A 27480-nucleotide genomic window follows, 5' to 3' on the forward strand; every position below is an offset into this window, starting at 1 on the left:
CTACATCTACAGTCAGAGCTATACACCTACAGTCAGAGCTACACCTACAGACAGAGCTACACCTACAGTCAGAGCTACACCTACAGTCAGAGCTACACCTACAGACAGAGCTACACCTACAGTCAGAGCTACACCTACAGTCAGAGCTACAGCTACAGTCAGAGCTACACCTACAGTCAGAGCTACACCTACAGTCAGAGCTACACCTACAGTCAGAGCTACAGCTACAGTCAGAGCTACACCTACAGTCAGAGCTACAGCTACAGTCAGAGCTACACCTACAGTCAGAGCTACACCTACAGTCAGAGCTACACCTACAGTCAGAGCTACAGCTACAGTCAGAGCTACAGCTACAGTCAGAGCTACACCTACAGTCAGAGCTACACCTACAGTCAGAGCTACACCTACAGTCAGAGCTACACCTACAGTCAGAGCTACAGCTACAGTCAGAGCTACACCTACAGTCAGAGCTACACCTACAGTCAGAGCTACAGCTACAGTCAGAGCTACACCTACAGTCAGAGCTACACCTACAGTCAGAGCTACACCTACAGTCAGAGCTACACCTACAGTCAGAGCTAACACCTACAGACAGATCTACACCTACAGTCAGAGCTACAGCTACAGTCAGAGCTACACCTACAGTCAGAACTACACCTACAGACAGAGCTACACCTACAGTCAGAGCTACACCTACAGTCAGAGCTACAGCTACAGTCAGAGCTACACCTACAGTCAGAACTACACCTACAGTCAGAGCTACACCTACAGTCAGAGCTACACCTACAGTCAGAGCTACACCTACAGTCAGAGCTACACCTACAGTCAGAGCTAGCAGCTACAGTCAGAGCTACACCTACAGTCAGAGCTACACCTACAGTCAGAGCTACACCTACAGTCAGAGCTACACCTACAGTCAGAGCTACACCTACAGTCAGAGCTACACCTACAGTCAGAGCTACACCTACAGTCAGAGCTACACCTACAGTCAGAGCTACACCTACAGTCAGAGCTACAGCTACAGTCAGAGCTACACCTACAGTCAGAGCTACAGCTACAGTCAGAGCTACACCTACAGTCAGAGCTACACCTACAGTCAGAACTACACCTACAGTCAGAGCTACACCTACAGACAGAGCTAACAGCTACAGTCAGAGCTACACCTACAGTCAGAGCTACACCTACAGTCAGAGCTACAGCTACAGTCAGAGCTACACCTACAGTCAGAGCTACACCTACAGTCAGAACTAGCAGCTACAGTCAGAGCTACACCTACAGACAGAGCTACACCTACAGTCAGAGCTACACCTACAGTCAGAGCTACACCTACAGTCAGAGCTACACCTACAGTCAAAGCTACACCTACAGTCAGAGCTACACCTACAGTCAGAGCTACAGCTACAGTCAGAGCTACACCTACAGTCAGAGCTACAGCTACAGGTGCATCAGAGCAGCAACCAGTGCGATTAATGAGAGAAAGGAGGTCCCACTGTCTTCACTTATGAATAGACACATCCATCCATCCATCCAACAGACAACAGACAACACAGTACATACGTCAACACAATGTTTATTCATAAAGACTTTTAACCCAGCTTGGGGGGGGGGTCTGGTCCTCAGGGGGGGGGGGGGGGGTCTGGTCCTCAGGAGGGGGGTCTGTTCCTCAGGAGGGGGGTCTGGTCCTCAGGGGGTGGGGGGGTCTGGTCCTCGGGAGGGGGGTCTGGTCCTCAGGGGGTGGGGGGTGTCTGGTCCTCGTGGGGGTGGGGGGGTGTCTGGTCCTCGGGGGGTCTGATCCTCAGGTGGGGGTCTGGTCCTCGGGGGGGGGGGTCTGGTCCTCAGGAGGGGGGTCTGTTCCTCAGGAGGGGGGTCTGGTCCTCAGGGGGTGGGGGGGTCTGGTCCTCGGGAGGGGGGTCTGGTCCTCAGGGGGTGGGGGGTGTCTGGTCCTCGTGGGGGTGGGGGGGTGTCTGGTCCTCGGGGGGTCTGATCCTCAGGTGGGGGTCTGGTCCTCGGGGGGGGGGGGGGTGTTCCCCGGGGGGGGGAGGTCATCGGCGGGGGTCTGGTCCTCAGGGGGGGGTGGGGGGTCTGGTCTTCAGGGGGGGGGGGGGGGGGGGGGGTAAGGGTTCTTACTCTAACCCGATTGAAGCTTCAAGGATTGAAATGTACAGGTTTCGCTTTGCAAGATAAAAAATAAAGATGCCATTATGACAAGTGATTAATATTATATACACTATATTTATAGAAGCATGCTCAATAAACTAGGAGGATGTGGAGATTACACAATAAATACAGTTTGTAAATACAATATGTTTTAAACCACTATTTAGATCATTTTGGCTTATGCACCCCGAAGGGAAAGAGACAAGGACCACCCATAGGGTCCAGGGACCACCCATAGGGTCCAGGGACCACTCATAGGGTCCCAGGACCACCCATAGGGTCCAGGGACCACCCATATGGTCCAGGGACCACCCATAAAGTCCAGGGACCACCCATAGGGTCCAGGGACCACCCATAGGGTCCACCCAGAGGGATATTATGCATAGCCTACCATGCATGCAGCTTATATTGGTTAATATGGTGAAAAGCACCATGCTGGAAGCGTGTGGAGAAGGAGCTCTGCTCTAATGCCACTCCATATATGGACCACTCCATATATGGACCACTCCATACATGGACCATATATGGACCACTCCATATATGGACCACTCCATATATGGACCATATATGGACCACTCCATATATGGACCATATATGGACCACTCCATATATGGACCACTCCATATATGGACCATATATGGACCACTCCATATATGGACCACTCCATATATGGACCATGGACCACTCCATATATATGGAGTCACTGTGTCTGAAATCAAGTTTATCATCATCATGGAGGAGTGACTCCAGTCCATGGTTTATACTCCAGTCCATGGAGGAGTGAATCCAGTCCATGGTTTATACTCCAGTTGAGTCCATGGTTTACACTCCAGTCCATGGTTTATACTCCAGTTGAGTCCATGGTTTATACTCCAGTCCATGGTTTATACTCCAGTCCATAGATGAGTGACTCCAGTCCACGGTTTACACTCCAGTCCATGGTTTATACTCCAGTTGAGTCCATGGTTTACACTCCAGTCCATGGTTTATACTCCAGTTGAGTCCATGGTTTACACTCCAGTCCATGGTTTATACTCCAGTCCATGGAGGAGTGACTCCAGTCCACGGTTTACACTCCAGTCCATGGTTTATACTCCAGTCCATGGAGGAGTGACTCCAGTCCATGGTTTGTACAGTTGTAACATCTCATATATATATATACCCCCATATGATACACTTTGCTTTCTCTGGGACCCACATTTTGTTATGGGGGATTTTTCAATATATTTCTGAGGTAATTGTAATGTCCACTATGTATGGCTTTTTATGTGCACCACAGATATTCAGATATTTGATACTCATTGAAAACACACGTCTCTGCTTCTGGAGACTGATATTGACCTCATCATCATTTCGGTCGAGATCATAGATTTCACAATGCCATGCCAGACTTCCCGGTCCTTCATCGCCATCCCCAGTTCCTGCTTACTGATGCATGTGTCCCTAGCGATGACATCATGTGTCCCTAGCGATGACATCATGTGTCCCTAGAGATGACATCAGGGAACCACAGTTTTCTACCTCATTGTCAGCTCTGTAGCGGTGGCCGGAAAACTGATTTGTCGATGGGTGGACTAGTGTAGAAACACAGGGAAGATTGCCGTATATTAGATTAGTCGATGGGTGGCTCTTCCAAAATAGTTTTGCACTCTCATTAGCGGCATTTAAGACAACCGGATTAAGGTTGGTAAGGTGTGCGTTAAGGGTTGGGATAGGGTTAAGGTTAGGTTTAGGTGTGCTGCCTCGTGGGATGTTAGGGTGAGGGTTTGACATAAGTTGTAGGACTAATGACTGGTCTAACCAATGACTAGTCTAAACTAAGTACGGCCAACCGTTTCTCTAATTTCTTTGAAAGAATCGGCTCGACGGTCGTCCTTAATATTTTTACTTTGAAGTAAGCTGGGATGACCAGTTCTTATGCATGTCATTGCAGGCTGACCAGGCCATACCCTTCCTAGTTTGAAAGTCCTTTTGGGAAGAAGATATATATGAACACAAATACTTCAACCTGAAGTAGTGTTGTTAAGTGTTTTTATAATGTGGTTATTGTTGGATTTGCATATATTTATGTATTCACTTTTCATCTCGTTGAGATAAAGACCAACACAGTTTGAGGCCTCCTCTAGAGACTGAAGGAGAGCTCCTTCTGTTAAACTGGTTGAAATCACACGTCTCTGCTTCTGGTGACTGATATTGTCCTTCTAATGAACGTTAGACTGGTTGAAAACACACGTCTCTGCTTCTGGTGACTGATATTGTCCTTCTAATGAATGTTAGACTGGTTGAAAACACACGTCTCTGCTTCTGGTGACTGATATTGTCCTCCTAATGAATGTTAGACTCATTGAAAACACATGGATAGATTGGCTTGAAGCACTTATCGGACTTAATATTCAGTAGAACAATACCAGTCACCAGAAGCAGGACTTGTGTATTCAATTACTCTCCTAAATGGTTCAAATGGAGTTTGAAGTTACAATGTTTCTTTTTATAAGAGGAGTCTGATCAGATGAATAGCAAGTCTCAAAATAATCAGTGAAACACAAAAGACATAGTAGACAAAAAGATTACCAGAGAACTATTGTAAAGTGAAATACCCCTGTAATGTAGAAATGAAGGGTCCATTTGGTTCCATGTGTTACACTGTCAGATTTACAGTGTTGTAAGGGTCCATTTGGTTCCATGTGTTACACTGTCAGAGTTACAGAGCTGTAAGGGTCCATTTGGTTCCATGTGTTACACTGTCAGAGTTACAGAGCTATAAGGGTCCATTTGGTTCCATGTGTTACACTGTCAGAGTTACAGAGCTGTAAGGGTCCATTTGGTTCCATGTGTTACACTGTCAGAGTTACAGACCTGTAAGGGTCCATTTGGTTCCATGTGTTACACTGTCAGTGTTACAGAGCTGTAAGGGTCCATTTGGTTCCATGTGTTACACTGTCAGTGTTACAGAGCTGTAAGGGTCCATTTGGTTCCATGTGTTACATGTGTAACCCGGGTGGTCCTGGTCTCTGTATGATTGTGAAGGATTGAGTGTCTTTGTATTATCTAGCGGAGTCTGTCTTCTCTCCAGCGCCCCCTAGGGTCTTCATCGCAGCGGAGGTTCTGCTTCTGCTTCTGGCTGTTGAGATCGCAGACGTGTGCAGCTGCTTGCTAACTTCCTGCGAGGGCGTGCTAACTTCCTGCGAGGGCATGCTAACTTCCTGCGAGGCGCTACGCCTGATGGGAGTTGCGGTCCTGGGCCTCAGGTTGGGGGCGGTGGGGGCGCGCACGGAGAGGGGTTGGTGCTTGATTGGGCAGACTCTCTGGGGGGAGGGGCTGTCTGTCCGGCAGTGGGAGGAGCTAAGGCTACGTCGGGTTCCAAAGAGAACGCGTAGAGGCATGCGGGGGTTAACGCCGCTGGGCTGGGGGGCATGGCTTCCTCCACTGGGCTGGGCGGAGCCTGCAGGCAGGGGGTGGGGCCTAGCAGAGGAAGAGGCGGAGCCTGTAGGCAGGGGGCGGGGCCTAGCAGAGGAAGAGGTGGATCTGGTGGAAGGTTTGGATTTCCTCTGGATTCTGAGAGAAGAGGAGACAGAAGCAGTGCTTATATAACCTGACTCCGCCAGATGGTGGCAGTATTGAGTTAAATAGAAGCAGTGCTTTTATAACCTGACTCCGCCAGATGGTGGCAGTATTGAGTTAAATAGAAGCAGTGCTTTAATAACCTGACTCCACCAGATGGTGGCAGTATTGAGTTAAATAGAAGCAGTGCTTTTATAACCTGACTCCACCAGATGGTGGCAGTATTGAGTTAAATAGAAGCAGTGCTTTTATAACCTGACTCCACCAGATGGTGGCAGTATTGAGTTAAATAGAAGCAGTGCTTTTATAACCTGACTCCACCAGATGGTGGCAGTATTGAGTTAAATAGAAGCAGTGCTTTTATAACCTGACTCCACCAGATGGTGGCAGTATTGAGTTAAATAGAAGCAGTGCTTTTATAACCTGACTCCACCAGATGGTGGCAGTATTGAGTTAAATAGAAGCAGTGCTTTTAAATATTACACAGAAAATTGTGGAAAAATAAAGAAAATAAATCAAGATTATGATTTTGTCCATTTAGTCCAGTAATACAAATAATGTAAATTGACCTCAAACTAATTGCCAAACTCAGCTGATTTTGTATCTTCAATATATCCTGAATAACAGAAAATAAGTAGTCTGTGGTCACCCTAACCCTAACCCTGTCTGAAGGGAAAGTGTTGAAAATGGCCTGTACAGTATGTACAGTATGGCCACCATAGACATCCTATATAAGGCAAATATTTTCTAGATTTCCCTTTGCTTTAAGTAGAATGGGTTAGCCTAACCTTAACCCTAACCCTAACCCTAACCCTTTGCTTTAAGTAGAATGGGTTAGCCTAACCCTAACCCTAACCCTTTGCTTTAAGTAGAATGGGTTAGCCTAACCCTAACCCTAACCCTAACCCTAACCCTTTGCTTTAAGTAGAATGGGTTAGCCTAACCCTAACCCTAACCCTAACCCTAACCCTTTGCTTTAAGTAGAATGGGTTAGCCTAACCCTAACCCTAACCCTTTGCTTTAAGTAGAATGGGTTAGCCTAACCCTAACCCTAACCCTAACCCTAACCCTTTGCTTTAAGTAGAATGGGTTAGCCTAACCCTAACCCTAACCCTAACCCTAACCCTTTGCTTTAAGTAGAATGGGTTAGCCTAACCCTAACCCTAACCCTAACCCTTTGCTTTAAGTAGAATGGGTTAGCCTAACCCTAACCCTAACCCTAACCCTAACCCTTTGCTTTAAGTAGAATGGGTTAGCCTAACCCTAACCCTAACCCTAACCCTAACCCTTTGCTTTAAGTAGAATGGGTTAGCCTAACCCTAACCCTAACCCTAACCCTTTGCTTTAAGTAGAATGGGTTAGCCTAACCCTAACCCTAACCCTAACCCTTTGCTTTAAGTAGAATGGGTTAGCCTAACCCTAACCCTAACCCTAACCCTTTGCTTTAAGTAGAATGGGTTAGCCTAACCCTAACCCTAACCCTAACCCTTTGCTTTAAGTAGAATGGGTTAGCCTAACCCTAACCCTAACCCTAACCCTAACCCTTTGCTTTAAGTAGAATGGGTTAGCCTAACCCTAACCCTAACCCTTTGCTTTAAGTAGAATGGGTTAGCCTAACCCTAACCCTAACCCTAACCCTAACCCTTTGCTTTAAGTAGAATGTGACTTGTCAAACTAGGGGTTTTTCATGATGCTTTAGGTAGAATGTGACTTGTCAAACTAGGGGGTTTTCATGATGCTTTAAGTAGAATGTGACTTGTCAAACTAGGGGTTTTTCATGATGCTTTAGGTAGAATGTGACTTGTCAAACTAGGGGGTTTTCATGATGCTTTAAGTAGAATGTGACTTGTCAAACTAGGGGGTTTTCATGATGCTTTAGGTAGAATGTGACTTGTCAAACTAGGGGGTTTTCATGATGCTTTAAGTAGAATGTGACTTGTCAAACTAGGGGGTTTTCATGATGCTTTAAGTAGAATGTGACTTGTCAAACTAGGGGGTTTTCATTATGCTGAATCCATTCCAAGCAGTAGTTGGAGTAAAAACTTGGGCTAAATTTGGCCATAGCCACAAATGTGCTGACATCATCACATTTGTGATGACGACTATGGCCGTTTTTAGCCCAATGAGTGTTCCTACCATAGAGTATAAAGAAGGATAGAGACCGAACTGGAGCGTTAGTCCCGCCCCCCCACTATTCATTTCAGTGGAAGTTGCTCAGTGGCGTTTTGAAGCACCCGGAAGACTTCCGGAAGTATAATTATAACTCAATGGCTCGAGCGAGCGGAATTTTAGCCTAGCCTAGCCCCGGACCTCAATTTTGAGGTCCGGGCTTTTCACGTGATGTCATGAACGTCCATCCACTTCCATTAAGTGCTGCAATTCCACATTTCGCCAGTAGGTAGTGGCATCTTCAACGTTGGATAGCCTTACTGGGGGCTTGGTTCCTACCCGTTGGTTCATACAGTGTTACAGTCATTTGAATCCTGAAGCTACAGTATGATGAAGTGGATATGGTTCCTACCCATTGGTTCATACAGTGTTACATTTGAATCCTGAAGCTACAGTATGATGAAGTGGATATGGTTCCTACCCATTGGTTCATACAGTGTTACATTTGAATCCTGAAGCTACAGTATGATGAAGTGGATATGGTTCCTACCCGTTGGTTCATACAGTGTTACAGTCATTTGAATCCTGAAGCTACAGTATGATGAAGGTGGATATGGTTCCTACCCGTTGGTTCATACAGTGTTACAGTCATTTGAGTCCTGAAGCTACAGTATGATGAAGTGGATATGGTTCCTACCCATTGGTTCATACAGTGTTACAGTCATTTGAGTCCTGAAGCTACAGTATGATGAAGTGGATATGGTTCCTACCCGTTGGTTCATACAGTGTTACAGTCATTTGAGTCCTGAAGCTACAGTATGATGAAGGTGGATATGGTTCCTACCCGTTGGTTCCTGGCAGGGAAAGCGGTGGCGCGGGGGCAGCCGGGGGCCTCTTGATGGGCGTGAGAGGTCTGGGGAGTCTGCTCCTCTTAGACCACGCCTCCTCTGAGGCCTGAGGGGGCGTGTCCTCCGAGGCCCGAGGGGGCGTGTCCTCTCCAGAAGACATGGAGGATGTTCTCCTGTTCTGCTGTCGTTCCACCACCAGCCGAGCCAGGTCCACCTTAAAAACACATACACACCACCTTAAATATATATACCACCTTAAATATATATACCACCTTAAATATATATATACCAACTTAAATATATATACCACCTTAAATATATATATACCACCTTAAATATATATATACCACCTTAAATATATATATCACCTTAAATATATATATACCACCTTAAATATATATATACCACCTTAAATGTATATATATACACACCACCTTAAATATATATACCACCTTAAATATATATAAACCACCTTAAATATATATATACCACCTTAAATATATATACCACCTTAAATATATATACCACGTTCAGTCTGCACTCTCAAGAGTCAACGATAAAACGAAAACCTTTTTTTTGAAAAGCAGCACAAGCAAGTAGAAGCAACATGGCAGAAGCGATTGCAATTTGCAACCATTTCCTCCGCCATTGTTCGCCACCAGGGAGCGCTAGAGACATATTATTATATTCTGATGATGTCACCTGTCTGCAGCGCCTCTGCAGCCGAGTGCGTCCGGACAGCGATGAAGAGCGATCCGAGGAAGAGTCTTCCTCACAGATCAGAACCGGGATGCGACTCTTCATCCTCGGCTCCTTTCTCCCACAATGCACTGCTTCTGGGACAGGCCCCGCCCCCAGAGACAAGATGGCCGACTCTTCTTCCTGTAGAGGGAGACAGGGGGGCGTGGCTTCGGCCAGGCCGTTGGACGACCTCATGACGTTGAGGTGAGACGTCTCTGCGATGTGGACGAACGTACGTTCCACCTTGGTGAAGGGGGGGGAGGAGGGGGGGCGCAGATCGTACCTGGGAAGAAGACAATTTGAGCACTTTTAACACACAAAGTACAAGTAAAGGGTTTCTCTCTCTAATTTACAATACAAGTAAAGGGTGTCTCTCTCTAATTTACAATACAAGTAAAGGGTTTCTCGCTCTAATTTACAATACAAGTAAAGGGTGTCTCTCTCTAATTTACAATACAAGTAAAGGGTTTCTCTCTCTAATTTACAATACAAGTAAAGGGTTTCTCGCTCTAATTTACAATACAAGTAAAGGGTTTCTCTCTCTAATTTACAATACAAGTAAAGGGTTTCTCGCTCTAATTTACAATACAAGTAAAGGGTTTCTCTCTCTAATTTACAATACAAGTAAAGGGTTTCTCTCTCTAATTTACAATACAAGTAAAAGGGTTTCTCGCTCTAATTTACAATACAAGTAAAGGGTTTCTCTCTCTAATTTACAATACAAGTAAAGGGTTTCTCTCTCTAATTTACAATACAAGTAAAGGGTTTCCAGATACCTCAGCGCCGGCGAAAGGCGTCCGGTTTCCCTCTGGGGGGCGTGGTGACATGGATGGGGGGCGGGGTCACATGGCTGGGGGGCGTGGCCACATGGCTGGGGGGTGGGGTCACATGGCTGGGGGGCGGAGTGGGGGGTGGGGTCACATGGCTGGGGAGCGGAGTCACATGGCTGGGGGGCGGGGTCACATGGCTGGGGGGCGGGGTCACATGGCTGGGGGGCGGGGTCACATGGCTGGGGGGCGGGGTCACATGGATGGGGGGTGGGGTCACATGGCTGGGGGGCGGGGTCACGTGGCTGGGGGGTGGGGTCACATGGCTGGGGGGCGGGGTCACGTGGCTGGGGGGTGGGGTCACATGGCTGGGGGGCGGGGTCACATGGCTGGGGGGCGGGGTCACACAAAGGGATGGCATAGGAGGGCGTGGCTAAGGGTGTGGCCAGCTCTCCATCATCAGGACCCGACGGGGACTTCCTGGTGTCTCCCGGAGAAAACAGCACCTACAACACACACACACACACACACACACACACACACACACACACACACACACACACACACACACACACACACACACACACACACACACACACACACACACACACACACACACAATGATGATATAATATAGTCTTGAATGAAACGTATAATGTTATAACGATATAATGAATCATATATATAGAATAATATAGAATCATAGATATAGAATGATAGAATGGATCATAGATATAGAATGATATAGAAATATAATTATATAATTGATCATAGATATAGAATGATAGAATGGATCATAGATATAGAATGATAGAATGGATCATAGATATAGAATGATATAGAAATAGAATGGATCATAGATATAAAATGATATAGAAATAGAATGGATCATAGATATAAAATGATATAGAAATAGAATGATAGAATGGATCATAGATATAAAATGATATAGATATAGAATGATATAATGGATCATAGAAATAGAATGATATAATGGATCATAGAAATATAATGATATAATGGATCATAGAAATAGAATTATAGAATGGATCATATATATAGAATGATAGAATGGATCATAGAAATAGAATGATAGAATGGATCATAGATATAGAATGATAGAATGTATCATAGAAATATAATGATAGAATGGATCATAGAAATATAATGATAGAATGGATCATAGATATAGAATGATAGAATGGATCATAGATATAGAATGATAGAATGGATCATAGAAATAGAAGGATAGAATGGATCATAGAAATAGAATGATAGAATGGATCATAGAAATAGAATGATTTAGAAACAGCACCAGCGTCTTGGAGCCATCTTCCTCCTCCTTCTGAAGCCCCACCCCCCCGCCAGAGGCCACGCCTCCCGCTGCGCCTCGTTGGTCGTCGGCCATGAGGGTGGAGTTAGCTCCGCCCTCCTGGCTCTGACAGCTGCTCTTGGCCTCACTGTTGGATTCCTCGCTCTTTGTGACATCACCGTCGCTCTTGGTGACATCATCGTCACCGGGGCCAATGGGGGCGGGCGGTTCAGGAGGGGGTGGAGCTTGGGGGCGTCGCTGCGGCAACGTGCCGGTCAGCATGACAGACAGGAAGTCGGCTCTCTTAGCCTGGAGCTGCGGCAGGAAGTGGAAGCTCTCCTTATTCTGGTCGTTCTGCGACTTGGTCCTATAGTCCGGAGAGACAGGTGACTTGGTCCTATAGTCCGGAGAGACAGGTGACTTGGTCCTATAGTCCGGAGAGACAGGGGGCGGAGACTTCTGCTCTGTGGGAGGTCCTGTTACCTAGGTTACAAACAATGACAGATTATCTGTTGCCTAGGTAACAGACAACAAATCCAAACAAATGTCATATCATACTTTAAATCATTAATTAACTATAAATGGCGCTGCCTGGTGGCTCAGTAAGGTATTTCAACCACATATTAATGGTTTCCAGCTGATAAAAGGGTTAGAAGACAATATTTTTTGGGGTTTTTTTAAGATATATTTTTTGGCGTTTTTTTATTGATAGGGTACAGTAATTAGACTTAGGAAAGGGGGAGAGAGATGGGGAGTGAGCCATCGGGCTCGGGAGTCGAACCCGCGGCACGCCGTCAGGCTGGCTCAGCAGCCTCTAGAGGCCCAGACGGTTGAGCTAACCGTCAGCCTGGCTCAGCAGCCTCTAGGGGCCCAGGTGGTTGAGCTAACCGTCAGCCTGGCTCAGCAGCCTCTAGGGGCCCAGGCGGTTGAGCTAACCGTCAGCCTGGCTCAGCAGCCTCTAGAGGCCCAGACGGTTGAGCTAACCGTCAGCCTGGCTCAGCAGCCTCTAGAGGCCCAGACGGTTGAGCTAACCGTCAGGCTGGCTCAGCAGCCTCTAGAGGCCCAGACGGTTGAGCTAACCGTCAGCCTGGCTCAGCAGCCTCTAGAGGCCCAGACGGTTGAGCTAACCGTCAGCCTGGCTCAGCAGCCTCTAGAGGCCCAGACGGTTGAGCTAACCGTCAGGCTGGCTCAGCAGCCTGTAGAGGCCCATACGGTTGAGCTAACCGTCAGCCTGGCTCAGCAGCCTCTAGAGGCCCAGACGGTTGAGCTAACCGTCAGCCTGGCTCAGCAGCCTCTAGAGGCCCAGACGGTTGAGCTAACCGTCAGCCTGGCTCAGCAGCCTCTATAGGCCCAGACGGTTGAGCTAACCGTCAGGCTGGCTCAGCAGCCTCTAGAGGCCCAGACGGTTGAGCTAACCGTCAGGCTGGCTCAGCAGCCTCTAGAGGCCCAGACGGTTGAGCTAACCGTCAGCCTGGCTCAGCAGCCTCTAGAGGCCCAGACGGTTGAGCTAACCGTCAGCCTGGCTCAGCAGCCTCTAGAGGCCCAGACAGTTGAGCTAACCGTCAGCCTGGCTCAGCAGCCTCTAGAGGCCCAGACGGTTGAGCTAACCGTCAGCCTGGCTCAGCAGCCTCTAGGGGCCCAGACGGTTGAGCCAAAAGACAATGTTTTTTTATAATGGAATGGAAAAGGGGAATCATCTCTTAAAGGGCCACTCCACCCTTATCTTCATTGGTTCATCTCTTAAATGGCCACCCCACCGTTATCTTCATTGGTTCATATCTTAAAGGGCCACCCCACCGTTATCTTCATTGGTTCATCTCTTAAATGGCCACCCCACCGTTATCTTCATTGGTTCGCATTATACTGTGTTTGTTTTTTTCTTCTGACTCTTTCTCATTGGTGGATTGTGGACAGTTAAGAAACCTGCCTACCAGTGACATCATCAATGGGGATTTCATATTTGAAATCACAGGTAGGCATGGTTTCTGAACTGTGTGTGTGTGTGTCTGTGTGTGTGTGTGTGTACCTGAAAGAAAGGTCAACAGAAAATGTAACAATGAAGAAAGAAGGTCAGACACAAACATTTGCCCCCAAAACCATTTAATGTCATTTTGGTTTTTTCAACACAAGCTTTTCCAGATTGTCTAGAATACATACATTGATATAAAAGGCACAAAAATGCATTGCAGAGTTTTTTAGTCTTTGAAAGCACGCAACCTGCCCCCATCTGCCCCACAGTCCCCTATCTGCCCAGTATGCAGTCCCCTATCTGCCCCACAGTCCCCTATCTGCCCCACAGTCCCCTATCTTCCCCACAGTCCCCTATCTGCCCAGTACGCAGTCCCATATCTGCCCCACAGTCCCCTATCTGCCCCACAGTCCCCTATCTTCCCCACAGTCCCCTATCTGCCCCACAGTCCCCTATCTGCCCCGTACCCCGTCCGACAATCTGCCCCTGTCTGCCCATATCTTCCCTGTACGGTTCAAGTGTTTCCATGTGTCATAAAGTCTGAAACATACAATATTTACATCCTAAAACTAACCAGCATGCCAATGGTTAGGGTTAGGGTTAACTAGGCTAACCCAACCCTAATGGGCTAGGGTCCGAGGGTTAACTAGGTTAACCCTCGGACCTTAATGGGTTAGGGTTAACTAGGCTAACACAACCCTAATGGGTTAGGGCTAGGCTAACCCCAACCCTAATGGAAGCTCAATTCTATACTTCTGTATATTATGTACATAAAGTACATACTGTGGATTTACAAAAAAAGAAGTTTAAAATACATGCTTTAACTGTAAATTATACAAGCCGTAACTGTACACTTGTATAGTATTGTACAATACCTTTATAGTACTGTACAGTACCATGGTGATAGAAAAACAAAAGATATGTATAAGTTAAAGACACCCACGGATCACCTTCTACGCCTTCTATCAGGTTAGGGTTAGGATGGGTATAGGGTTCCCCCTAACCCTGCTATTAGACTAGGGCTAGGAGTTAGGATTCACCTGACCCCTATTAGACTAGGGCTAGGAGTTAGGATTCACCTGACCCCTATTAGACTAGGGATAGGAGTTAGGATTCACCTGACCCCTATTAGACTAGGGCCAGGATTCACCTGACCCCTATTAGACTAGGGCTAGTTAGGATTCACCTGACCTGCTATTAGACTAGGTTTAGGGTTCACCTAACCCTGCATCTCCGCTCAAACTAACAAACAAAACTCCCTCACCACTTTCTATTGCAAATATTCTCAGGAAAACGGTCAAACTGAGCAGTGTTCATGTGATAACAAACTTAATTAACATAAATGGATGCTGTGTTGCACTTTATATAATTATAATATAATATGTCATTACATAATACATGTAATAAAACGCCATCGCTAAAATCCATTTTTTGACAGCAGACGTTGCTAGGCAATGCCTCGCTCAGCCCGCTGTTTGGGTGCGCGCTGCGTGCAGTCATTACTTCCTGCTTCCTGTTTGGGTGCGCGCCGCGTGCAGACATTACTTCCTGCTTCCTGTTTGGGTGCGCGCCGTGTGCAGCCATTACTTCCTGCTTCCTGTTTGGGTGCGCGCCGCGTGCAGACATTACTTCCTGCTTCCTGTTTGGGTGCGCGCCGCGTGCAGCCATTACTTCCTGCTTCCTGTTTGGGTGCGCGCCGCGTGCAGCCATTACTTCCTGCTTCACGGCCTGACAAACCTCCCAATGTTCTCAGAGTCTACGGCGCTGTCCATGGTGCTGATCTGTCCTAATGTTATAATATTAACACTTCTAAACAGACGTAGGCTGGATGATTAGATTTTATCTCCCGGTTCTGGAAATGGAAGGCGGGGGTTTTCAGAGTAAAATCTCCCTCATCTGCTTGGCACTATAGCGCCTTTATTCTGAAAGATTCTGGCGGCACCAGAAGTGTTAAATTACCACTAATGAATTACCACGTGTCTTACAAAACGTCCTGGTCACATGACAACTAATGAGAATGGATACGTACGTACACACGCACGCACGCACGCACGCACGCACGCACGCACGGACGCACGCACGCTCAGCCACCCACTGACCAAAGAGTAAACACACGTTAACATCTTGAAGAAATGTACATTTAAACACAAGATATTATTTGTATCACTTCGAGAGTGATGAATTTTAACAGCCAGCGGATTGTACATGTGACGGTTACGTAATCCTTGATCCGTGAGCGTCACTTCATTATTTACAATATGTTACATCTGGCTCTAAAGATACAGTACAGTGCTGTGTGTGTGTGTGTGTGTGTGTGTGTGTGTGTGTGTGTGTGTGTGTGTGTGTGTGTGTGTGTGTGTGTGTGTGTGTGTGTGTATGTGTGTGTGTGTGTGTGTGTGTTAGAGTGGAGCTCATGCATGTGTCAGTGAACAGTGTCGTAAAAAGTGTTAAATGTAAAACAACACTGTTTGTTTGTCACTGTTTTGACCTGTCAATCAACCCTACAACCTGTCAATCAACCCTACAACCTGTCAATCAACCCTACAACCAGCCTGTCAATCAACCCTACAACCTGTCAATCAACCCTACAGCCTGTCAATCAACCCTACAGCCTGTCAATCAACCCTATAGCCTGTCAATCAACCCTACAGCCTGTCAATCAACCCTACAACCTCACTTCAACCAAAGTCCTATCTGATTGACAGCCCATACGTCCACACAGAAAAGTCCGATTGACAAATCTGACAGTATTAAACAATGTTAAATTCACTTTATGCATCGAGTTGGGTTATAGCTGAGCTATAAGCAGTGATCCTATTGGGTTATAGCTGAGCTATAAGCAGTGATCCTATTGGGTTATAGCTGAGCTATAAGCAGTGATCCTATTGGGTTATAGCTGAGCTATAAGCAGTGATCCTATTGGGTGAGGGTTATAGCTGATCTAGAAGCAGTGATCCTATTGGGTGAGGGTTATAGCTGATCTAGAAGCAGTGATCCTATTGGGTGAGGATTATAGCTGATCTAGAAGCAGTGATCCTATTGGGTGAGGGTTATAGCTGAGCTATAAGCAGTGATCCTATTGGGTGAGGGTTATATCTGAGCTATAAGCAGTGATCCTATTGGGTGAGGGTTATAGCTGATCTATAAGCAGTGATCCTATTGGGTGAGGGTTATAGCTGATCTATAAGCAGTGATCCTATTGGGTGAGGGTTATAGCTGAGCTATAAGCAGTGATCCTATTGGGTGAGGGTTATAGCTGATCTATAAGCAGTGATCCTATTGGGTGAGGGTTATAGCTGAGCTATAAGCAGTGATCCTATTGGGTGAGGGTTATAGCTGAGCTATAAGCAGTGATCCTATTGGGTGAGGGTTATAGCTGTGCTATAAGCAGTGATCCTATTGGGTGAGGGTTATAGCTGAGCTATAAGCAGTGATCCTATTGGGTGAGGGTTATAGCTGAGCTATAAGCAGTGATCCTATTGGGTGAGGGTTATAGCTGTGCTATAAGCAGTGATCCTATTGGGTGAGGGTTATAGCTGAGCTATAAGCAGTGATCCTATTGGGTGAGGGTTATAGCTGAGCTATAAGCATTGATCCTATTGGGTGAGGGTTATAGCTGTGCTATAAGCAGTGATCCTAATGGGTGAGGGTTATATCTGAGCTATAAGCAGTGATCCTAATGGGTGAGGGTTATATCTGAGCTATAAGCAGTGATCCTAATGGGTGAGGGTTATATCTGAGCTATAAGCAGTGATCCTATTGGGTGAGGGTTATAGCTGAGCTATAAGCAGTGATCCTAATGGGTGAGGGTTATATCTGAGCTATAAGCAGTGATCCTAATGGGTGAGGGTTATATCTGAGCTATAAGCAGTGATCCTAATGGGTGAGGGTTATATCTGAGCTATAAGCAGTGCCAAACTGCAGCATGGTTTCTTGGTTTGGGTTTTAGACACGGCCAGAACGATTCATATGTTTACAAACAGTGATAGTTGTTTCAATGCAACGATAGGAACGACAGCTGTGATAGGTTTATGGTCAATAGGGTTGACTAACGACAGCTGTGATAGGTTTAGGGTTAATAGGGTTGAGTCACATGATCACATTGTAATTCTGTCCATTGATTTGTTCTGTTTGTCCCCAGAGAGACAGACGCTGTGTGTATCTGGTAACCATGACAACAGATTAGTGTATCTGTAACCATGACAACAGATTAGTGTATCTGTAACCATGACAACAGAATAGTGTATCTGTAACCATGACAACAGATTAGTGTATCTGTAACCATGACAACAGATTAGTGTATCTGTAACCATGACAACAGATTAGTGTATCTGTAACCATGACATTAGCATTAACATAAAAAAGGCAGAAAGCGTGAACAGTTAGCCGTTAGCATCAGGCCGTTAGCATCAGACCGTTATCATCAGGCCGTTAGCATCAGGCCGTTCTCAGTGTGCTCATACACAGTTTATATGTCCCTTTTTAAACAGCGTTCTGTTCCTCATCTCCTCAGGGTGTGTGTGTGTGTGTGTGTGTGTGTGTGTGTGTGCGTGCGTGCGTGCGTGCGTGCGTGCGTGCGTGCGTGCGTGCGTGCGTGCGTGCGTGCGTGCGTGCGTGCGTGCGTGCGTGCGTGCGTGTTCTTCATGTGTACTCATCAGTTTCTACAGCAGCTGTTGCAGCTCTCTAAACCGATGAGTGTGTAGTGTGTAGTGTGTAATGTGTAATGTATGGTGTAGTGTGTAGTGTGTAGTGTGTAATGTGTAATGTGTAGTGTGTATGGTGTAGTGTGTAGTGTGTAGTGTGTAATGTGTAATGTGTAGTGTGTATAGTGTATGGTGTAGTGTGTAGTGTGTAGTGTGTAGTGTGTAATGTATGGTGTAGTGTGTAGTGTGTAATGTGTAATGTGTAGTGTGTATAGTGTATGGTGTAGTGTGTAGTGTGTAGTGTGTAATGTGTAGTGTGTAGTGTGTAATGTGTAATGTGTAATGTGTAGTGTATAGTGTATGGTGTGTAGTGTGTAGTGTGTAGTGTGTAATGTGTAGTGTATGGTGTATGGTGTATGGTGTAGTGTATAGTGTGTAGTGTGTAGTGTGTAGTGTGTAATGTGTAATGTGTAATGTGTAGTGTATGGTGTATGGTGTATGGTGTAGTGTATAGTGTATAGTGTTTAGTGTGTAGTGTGTAGTATTTAGTGTTTAGTGTCTAGCATAGTTAGTATAGTTCATGTGTACTCAGGTCTCTTCATCAGTTTACTGAGCAGTTGCTGCAGCTGTGCGCGGCTCAGATGCAGTCGACTGCGTGGATTGGTCGGATTCACGCCTCCACTGGGGCTCTGCAGACCGTGAGCTCTTCTCCGATTGGACGCGGCCACATGGGCGGGGCTGCTCTCGGCGGAGCGGCTGCGCTGAATGAAGGTGGCGCCCCCCTGTGGCCCGTGAGGGTAATGCTCCGTCTCTAGCGTAGATGACGAGAAGACGTAGGAGGCCAGCCGCCGCAGCTGATTGGGTCGCGGATGCTGCCTGTCAACACTGGGCTCCTCCCCCAACTGCAAAAACAGACCAATCAGAAGAGAAAAGAGGGAAGGGGCGGGGCCGCGTTAAGAGTGAAGAGCGGAAAGAAGAAAAAACAAAAACACCACTTCAATTATTAAACGTTTTTTATTTATTTCAACGTTTAACATCTACTGCCCCCTACTGGTGGAATGGGGGGCAAACGTCACAAAGAAAGGAAACAACCGTCTGCCTGTCCTACAGACAGACAGACAGACAGACAGACAGACAGACAGACAGACAGACAGACAGACAGACAGACAGACAATACAGTTTCATGATTTTAACTACAAGTCAAAGGCCATTAACATTAAGGACAGTGTGCATCCCAAACCCCAAATCCCACAATGCACTGCAAAAACAAAACAAAAAGGAAAACCACAAAGGTCACAAGGTCACCAGAACAGATCTACAGACAACCTGCCGGGTCGTCATGGTTACCACGATACCATGGAGATGATGCAGTAAACAAAACCATAGAGGAAGACATGGACTCATCAGGCACACACAACAACAAACACACCAACGAAGAAGAAGGAGGAGGAGGAAGAGGAAGAGGAAGAGGAGGAAGAGGAAGAGGAAGAGGAAGAGGAAGAGGAGAGGGGGGTGGAAGAGGAGGAGGAAGAGGAAGAGGAGGAGGAGAAGGAGGAGGAAGAAGAAGACGAAGAAGAGGAGGAGGAGGAGGTGAAAGAGAAGGATGAGGATGAGGATGAGGATGAGGATGAGGATGAGGATGAGGATGAGGATGAGGAGGAGGAAGAGGAAGAGGAAGAGGAAGAGGAGAGGGGGTGGAAGAGGAGGAGGAAGAGGAAGAGGAGGAGGGGAAGGAGAGGGGGGTGGAAGAGGAGGAGGAAGAGGAAAAGAAAGAGGAGGAAGAGGAAGAGGAAGAGGAAGAGGAAGAGGAAGAGGAGAGGGGGGTGGAAGAGGAGGAGGAAGAGGAAGACGAGGAGGAGAAGGAGGAGGAAGAAGAAGACGAAGAAGAGGAGGAGGAGGAGGTGAAAGAGAAGGAGGAGGAGGATGAGGATGAGGATGAGGATGAGGATGAGGAGGAGGATGAGGATGAGGATGAGGATGAGGATGAGGAGGTGGAGGAGGAGGAGGATGAGGAAGAGGAGGAGGAGGAGGAAGAGGATGAGGATGAGGATGAGGAAGAGGAGGAGGATGAGGATGAGGATGAGGAATAGGAGGAAGAGGAGGAGGAGGAGGAAGAGGAGGAGGAGGATAACAGTGTTTAGAGTACAGAAGTCCTGACTCCCTCCCGCTACCTCCCAACATCTGGGTCACATAAGCATTATTTCTGTTGAAAATCCCATAAAGTAATGTTAGAATCACCTCATATAAGAACTGTGTTCCAAACATAAACAAACCAGCCCAGCGAGTTTATGATATAAACCAAAAGCTAAATGTTATGATATTTAAACCTACCCCTTACAGTGCGTTTTAACAGCAGGCGAGCATCGACCGACACATCGCCCAATCGCCCGTTATCGCCCAAAAATATGAATTATTTTTGTATATTTTCGGGCGACGTACCCACTTTTCGACCATAGCCTGTTTGCCGGCTATCGCCGGTAGTCGCCGGGTCCCTTAGACCAGTAGTTCCCATACTGTGGTGCGTGCACCCCTTGCTGTGCGCGAGCGCCTTCTAGGGGGTGCGCGACATGAAAAGGCTAATGGTGGTGCTATGGTTTTATTATAAATATATTAACATATTAAGCCAATATATGCATATGGAAAGTATATGCAGAATATAGCCTATGCTGCATATATATGCCATATTCAGGTTAATATATGTGCATATATGTGTTATATAGGAAATATATATAGCTTATGCCATTTTTATTTGCATGTATGGGGGGTGCGTCAGCTAGGTCAGGAGGTAACAGGGGGTGCGTCAGCTAGGTCAGGAGGTAACAGGGAGTGTGTCTATAGGTCAGGAGGTAACAAGGGGTGCTTCAGCTAGGTCAGGAGGTAACAGGGGGTGTGTCTATAGGTCAGGAGGTAACAGGGGGTGCGTCAGCTAGGTCAGGTGGTAACAGGGGGTGCATCAGCTAGGTCAGGAGGTAACAGGGGGTGTATCAGCTATAGGTCAGGGGGTAACAGGGGGTGCATCAGGTAGGTCAGGAGGTAACAGGGGGTGCGTCAGCTAGGACAGGAGGTAACAGGGGGTGCATCAGGTAGGTCAGGTGGTAACAGGGGGTGCGTCAGCTAGGTCAGGAGGTAACATGGGGTGCGTCAGCTAGGTCAGGTGGTAACAGGGGGTGCATCAGCTAGGTCAGGAGGTAACAGGGGGTGCATCAGCTAGGTCAGGAGGTAACAGGGGGTGCGTCAGCTAGGTCAGGAGGTAACAGGGGGTGCATCAGCTATAGGTCAGGAGGTAACAGGGGGTGCGTCAGCTAGGTCAGGAGGTAACAGGGGGTGCATCAGCTAGGTCAGGTGGTAACAGGGGGTGCATCAGCTAGGTCAGGAGGTAACAGGGGGTGCATCAGCTAGGTCAGGAGGTAACAGGGGGTGCGTCAGCTAGGTCAGGTGGTAACAGGGGGTGCATCAGCTAGGTCAGGAGGTAACAGGGGGTGCATCAGCTAGGTCAGGTGGTAACAGGGGGTGCGTCAGCTAGGTCAGGTGGTAACAGGGGGTGCATCAGCTAGGTCAGGTGGTAACAGGGGGTGCATCAGCTAGGTCAGGAGGTAACAGGGGGTGCATCAGCTAGGTCAGGAGGTAACAGGGGGTGCATCAGCTAGGTCAGGAGGTAACAGGGGGTGCATCAGCTAGGTCAGGAGGTAACAGGGGGTGCGTCAGCTAGGTCAGGAGGTAACAGGGGGTGCATCAGCTAGGTCAGGAGGTAACAGGGGGTGCATCAGCTAGGTCAGGAGGTAACAGGGGGTGCCTCAGCTAGGTCAGGAGGTAACAGGGGGTGCATCAGCTAGGTCAGGAGGTAACAGGGGGTGCATCAGGTAGGTCAGGTGGTAACAGGGGGTGCATCAGCTAGGTCAGGAGGTAACAGGGGGTGCATCAGCTAGGTCAGGAGGTAACAGGGGGTGCGTCAGCTAGGTCAGGAGGTAACAGGGGGTGCATCAGCTATAGGTCAGGAGGTAACAGGGGGTGCCTCAGCTAGGTCAGGAGGTAACAGGGGGTGCGTCAGCTAGGTCAGGAGGTAACAGGGGGTGCGTCAGCTAGGTCAGGAGGTAACAGGGGGTGCATCAGCTAGGTCAGGTGGTAACAGGGGGTGCGTCAGCTAGGTCAGGAGGTAACGGGGGGTGCGTCAGCTAGGTCAGGTGGTAACAGGGGGTGCATCAGCTAGGTCAGGAGGTAACAGGGGGTGCATCAGCTAGGTCAGGTGGTAACAGGGGGTGCATCAGCTAGGTCAGGAGGTAACAGGGGGTGCCTCAGCTAGGTCAGGAGGTAACAGGGGTTGCGTCAGCTAGGTCAGGAGGTAACAGGGGGTGCGTCAGCTAGGTCAGGAGGTAACAGGGGGTGCATCAGCTAGGTCAGGAGGTAACAGGGGGTGCATCAGCTAGGTCAGGAGGTAACAGGGGGTGCATCAGCTAGGTCAGGAGGTAACAGGGGGTGCGTCAGCTAGGTCAGGTGGTAACAGGGGGTGCGTCAGCTAGGTCAGGAGGTAACAGGGGGTGCATCAGCTAGGTCAGGAGGTAACAGGGGGTGCGTCAGCTAGGTCAGGAGGTAACAGGGGGTGCATCAGCTAGGTCAGGAGGTAACAGGGGGTGCGTCAGCTAGGTCAGGAGGTAACAGGGGGTGCATCAGCTAGGTCAGGTGGTAACAGGGGGTGCATCAGCTAGGTCAGGAGGTAACGGGGGGTGCCTCAGCTAGGTCAGGAGGTAACAGGGGGTGCATCAGCTAGGTCAGGAGGTAACAGGGGGTGCATCAGCTAGGTCAGGAGGTAACGGGGGGTGCATGGCCAAAAAGGTTTGGGAACCGCTGCCTTAGACCAATAAGGTGTCGCCTGATGTTAAAACGTACTGTTATGCCATAAGGGTTAGGTTTAGGGAATATTATGATATAAACATAACTTTACGAAATAAACCTGAACTATATGATATAAACCTAACTGTAACCCAGTGATATCGAGTTACATTTCATAACATCATAGATTTTCTCACTCTTTGGATGAATTAGTACTTTGACCCTAGTTGACCCTTGACCCTAGTTGACCCTTGACCTCTATAATTAGTGTGTGTGTTCCATTTAAACAATGCTATTATAGGGTTAAAACTCTGTGACCCAGAGGGACAGACTTCAGTTCTCTATGGAAGGAAGGAAGGAAGGAAGGAAGGAAGGAAGGAAAGAAAGAAAGAAAGAAAGAAAGAAAGAAAGAAAGAAAGAAAGAAAGAAAGAAAGAAAGAAAGAAAGAAAGAAAGAAAGAAAGAACAAAAGGAGTTAAACAACATGACTGTCCTAAACTTGCTTACCCCAAAATAAAACTTTATTTCTTCTGGTTGTCTGGTTGCCATGGAGACCCTCTCTCCTCTCAGGTGAGTGACACGTGACTGTTACTGTTCTTTTAAGCGATAAAGTTGTTATGTCAAAGTGGACAAAAAAGCGCAGAGGAAAGAAAATGGAGACTTTGTGCTAACGGCTAAATGCTAACTAAAGTTACTATGGTAACAGCTGAATGACCATAGAAGAAGACATTTGATCATTTATGGATGCAACGTTTCCTCAGCATATCAAATTTCGTCACACACGACCTTTAAAAACAAAGCGCTTTCTTCACTGGCTAACTGATTCCATTAGCATTGCTACAACACTGTAGCTAACTGATTCCATATGTTTCTATTAGCAATGTATTGCTACAACACTGTAGCTAACTGATTCCATATGTTTCCATTAGCATTGCTACAACACTGTAGCTAACTGATTCCATATGTTTCTATTAGCATTGCTACAACAATGCTAACTAGCATTGTCACTAACCGTGACGCTGATTTGAAAACGGTAAACTGAGCCTTTAAATGTTCTATAAACCAATGAAAAGTATTATTTGAATGAAAAACAGGAATAAAAAGAACATCAAACATTAAACTGACTGATTGTTCTTTTATTCCTGCCTTTGATCTTCAGTTGTATTTTAAAATATTTTACTTGTTAGAGTTAAATATAAACCATTTACTGAACCACCAGCGAACCACTTCTATTCTAACACACACACATGCACGCACACGCACACGCACATGCACGCACACGCACACACACACGCACACGCACACGCACACACACACGCACACACGCACGCACAGACACACACACACACACCATACATAGGCTTATGCAAATATTTATTTATGCAAATATTTGATTATTCAAATATGTATGCTTATGTATAATTATGACAATCAATCAATCAATCAATCAATCAATCAATCAATCAATGTGAACCTCCATGTTCTGATCACAAACACCAGAGAGAGATAATCAGTGTGTGTGTGTGTGTGTGTGTGTGTGTGTGTGTGTGTGTGTGTGTGTGTGTGTGTGTGTGTGTGTGTGTGTGTGTGTGTGTGTGTGTCCACATCAACAACATAAACACATTGCTGCTTCATCCATGAGAACTAAAGACAGGAAGTGATGTAAACATCAAATAATAATAATTTAAATACATGAAAAAATAAATAAATAAACAGCCAGATGGAAGCCAGAGGCATCGAACCTGTGGCGTGTCATGTACAGTACACACTGCGTGAAAAGGAGTTAACGGGCAATTATGGGCACTGTATTTTGCCCATAAACCTCAAGTTTAGCAGCATATACAGTAATATACGGTAATATACAGGTGTGATGGTACAATTCAGTCACTTATTCAGTTTACCGGAAAGTTTAACGGGAGTTTCCTGTAATATACACATCCGTATTCCATGCTTTTAGCGCAGTGACAGTACCCTGTGGTGTGTACAGTACCCTGTGGTGTGTACAGTACCCTGTGGTGTGTACAGTAACCTCATTCATAAACATCACATGTACCCTGTGGTGTACAGTAACCTAATTCATAAACAACATGTTTTTATAGTAATTAATAATAACTAATTAATACACATCAGGGCTTCATTTGAATCACCTTTAACTGTGAAATGGACCACAATGCACTGCTGCGTCTATCGTCACCAAGCTGGATAATTCAAGTACTTTTAACTTGAAAAGGTAATTACACGTCTGTGAGTCCATAGATGTTTTATCATATTTATGTATACGTTGGTCATTATTGTGAATTAATGTATCATTTAATTTATCACATTTATTTATTTATAGCTTTGTGGTGAAACGTAGCTTTCAAGGAGGCGGCCTGTGCATTGGCTCCACCCACACAGCTCTCCCCTCTGATTGGCCGGCTCTGGGTCTTACCTGTCTTTGGGGTCCAATGGGCTCAGACTCTCTGCGTCGGGGGCGGGTCGATGGCAGTGAGTGACAGGGCGACTGGGCGGGGCTTCCACCACTGCTCCGCCTCGATGCTTCCTCCTCGGTTAGCGTTAGCATCCCACAACGGCTGCTGTCCCGCGTGTGTTGTTTGGGCCGGACCACTAGCTCCGCCCCTTTAGCCAAACACACAATATCATGGTAACATTAACCACTAGCTCCACCCCTTTAGCCAAACACACAATATCATGGTAACATTAACCACTAGCTCCGCCCCTTTAGCTAAACACACAATATCATGGTAACATTAACCACTAGCTCCGCCCCTTTAGCTAAACACACAATATCATGGTAATATTAACCACTAGCTCCGCCCCTTTAGCCAAACACAATATCATGGTAACATTAACCACTAGCTCCGCCCCTTTAGCCAAACACACAATATCATGGTAACATTAACCACTAGCTCCGCCCCTTTAGCCAAACACACAATATCATGGTAACATTAACCACTAGCTCCGCCCCTTTAGCTAAACACACAATATCATGGTAACATTAACCACTAGCTCCGCCTCTTTAGCTAAACACACAATATCATGGTAACATAACCACTAGCTCCGCCCCTTTAGCTAAACACACAATATCATGGTAACATTAACCACTAGCTCCGCCCCTTTAGCTAAACACACAATATCATGGTAACATTAACCACTAGCTCCGCCCCTTTAGCCAAACACACAATATCATGGTAACATTAACCACTAGCTCCGCCCCTTTAGCTAAACACACAATATCATGGTAACATTAACCACTAGCTCCGCCACTTTAGCCAAACAAACAATATCATGGTAATATTAACCACTAGCTCCGCCCCTTTAGCTAAACACACAATATCATGGTAATATTAACCACTAGCTCCGCCCCTTTAGCCAAACACACAATATCATGGTAACATTAACCACTAGCTCCGCCCCTTTAGCTAAACACACAATATCATGGTAATATTAACCACTAGCTCCGCCCCTTTAGCCAAACAAATTAATATATCATGGTAACATTAATGTTAGCTATCATGTTAGCGTGAGTGCAAACTATCATGAAGCTCTGAGCCTGTAGTAGTAGTAGATCGTAGATAGATAGATAGATAGTAGTAGTAGATAGTATATAGATAGATAGTAGTAGTAGATAGTAGATAGATAGATAGTAGTAGTAGTAGATAGTAGATAGATAGATAGTAGTAGTAGTAGATAGTAGATAGATAGATAGTAGTAGTAGTAGATAGTAGATAGTAGATAGTAGTAGTAGTAGATAGTAGATAGATAGTAGTAGTAGTAGTAGATAGTAGATAGATAGATAGTAGTAGTAGTAGATAGTAGATAGATAGATAGTAGTAGTAGTAGATAGTAGATAGATAGATAGTAGTAGTAGTAGTAGATAGTAGATAGATAGTAGCAGTAGTAGTAGTAGTAGTAGATAGTAGATAGATAGATAGTAGTAGTAGTAGATAGTAGATAGATAGTAGTAGTAGTAGTAGATAGTAGATAGATAGTAGTAGTAGTAGTAGATAGTAGATAGTAGATAGATAGATAGTAGTAGTAGTAGTAGTAGTAGTAGATAGTAGTAGTAGTAGATAGTAGATAGTAGATAGATAGTAGCAGTAGTAGTAGATAGTAGTAGTAGTAGTAGATAGTAGATAGTAGATAGATAGATAGTAGTAGTAGTAGTAGTAGATAGTAGTAGTAGTAGATAGTAGATAGATAGTAGCAGTAGTAGTAGATAGTAGATAGATAGATAGTAGTAGTAGTAGATAGTAGATAGATAGTAGTAGTAGATAGTAGATAGATAGATAGTAGTAGTAGTAGATAGTAGCAGTAGTAGTAGATAGTAGATAGATAGTAGTAGTAGTAGTAGTAGATAGTAGATAGATAGTAGTAGTAGTAGATAGTAGATAGATAGATAGTAGTAGTAGTAGTAGTAGATAGTAGATAGATAGTAGTAGTAGTAGATAGTAGATAGATAGATAGATAGTAGTAGTAGTAGATAGTAGTAGTAGATAGTAGATAGATAGATAGATAGATAGATAGATAGATAGATAGATAGATAG

At 46.1% G+C, this 27480-nt stretch overlaps 1 protein-coding gene across 1 annotated transcript in view; it reads right to left on the bottom strand.

The window, feature by feature from the left end:
- Nucleotides 1–5201: 5201 nt before the first annotated feature.
- Nucleotides 5202–27480, bottom strand: part of ttbk1a (tau tubulin kinase 1a) — a gene marked incomplete at its 3' end in the record, with an annotated part of 54869 nt that continues 32590 nt past the window's right edge. The window contains exons 13-18 of the mRNA XM_079499533.1: nt 25365–25552; nt 11499–11915; nt 10193–10689; nt 9378–9699; nt 8672–8889; nt 5202–5712 (exon numbers count right to left, since the gene is read on the bottom strand). Of these exons, the coding sequence (XP_079355659.1) occupies nt 5202–5712; nt 8672–8889; nt 9378–9699; nt 10193–10689; nt 11499–11915; nt 25365–25552 (2153 nt within the window). The remainder of the gene's footprint in view (nt 5713–8671; nt 8890–9377; nt 9700–10192; nt 10690–11498; nt 11916–25364; nt 25553–27480) is intronic.

The sequence above is a fragment of the Electrona antarctica genome (assembly GCF_951216825.1).
Source record: "Electrona antarctica genome assembly, chromosome: 4".
Classification (NCBI taxonomy): Eukaryota; Metazoa; Chordata; class Actinopteri; order Myctophiformes; family Myctophidae; genus Electrona; species Electrona antarctica.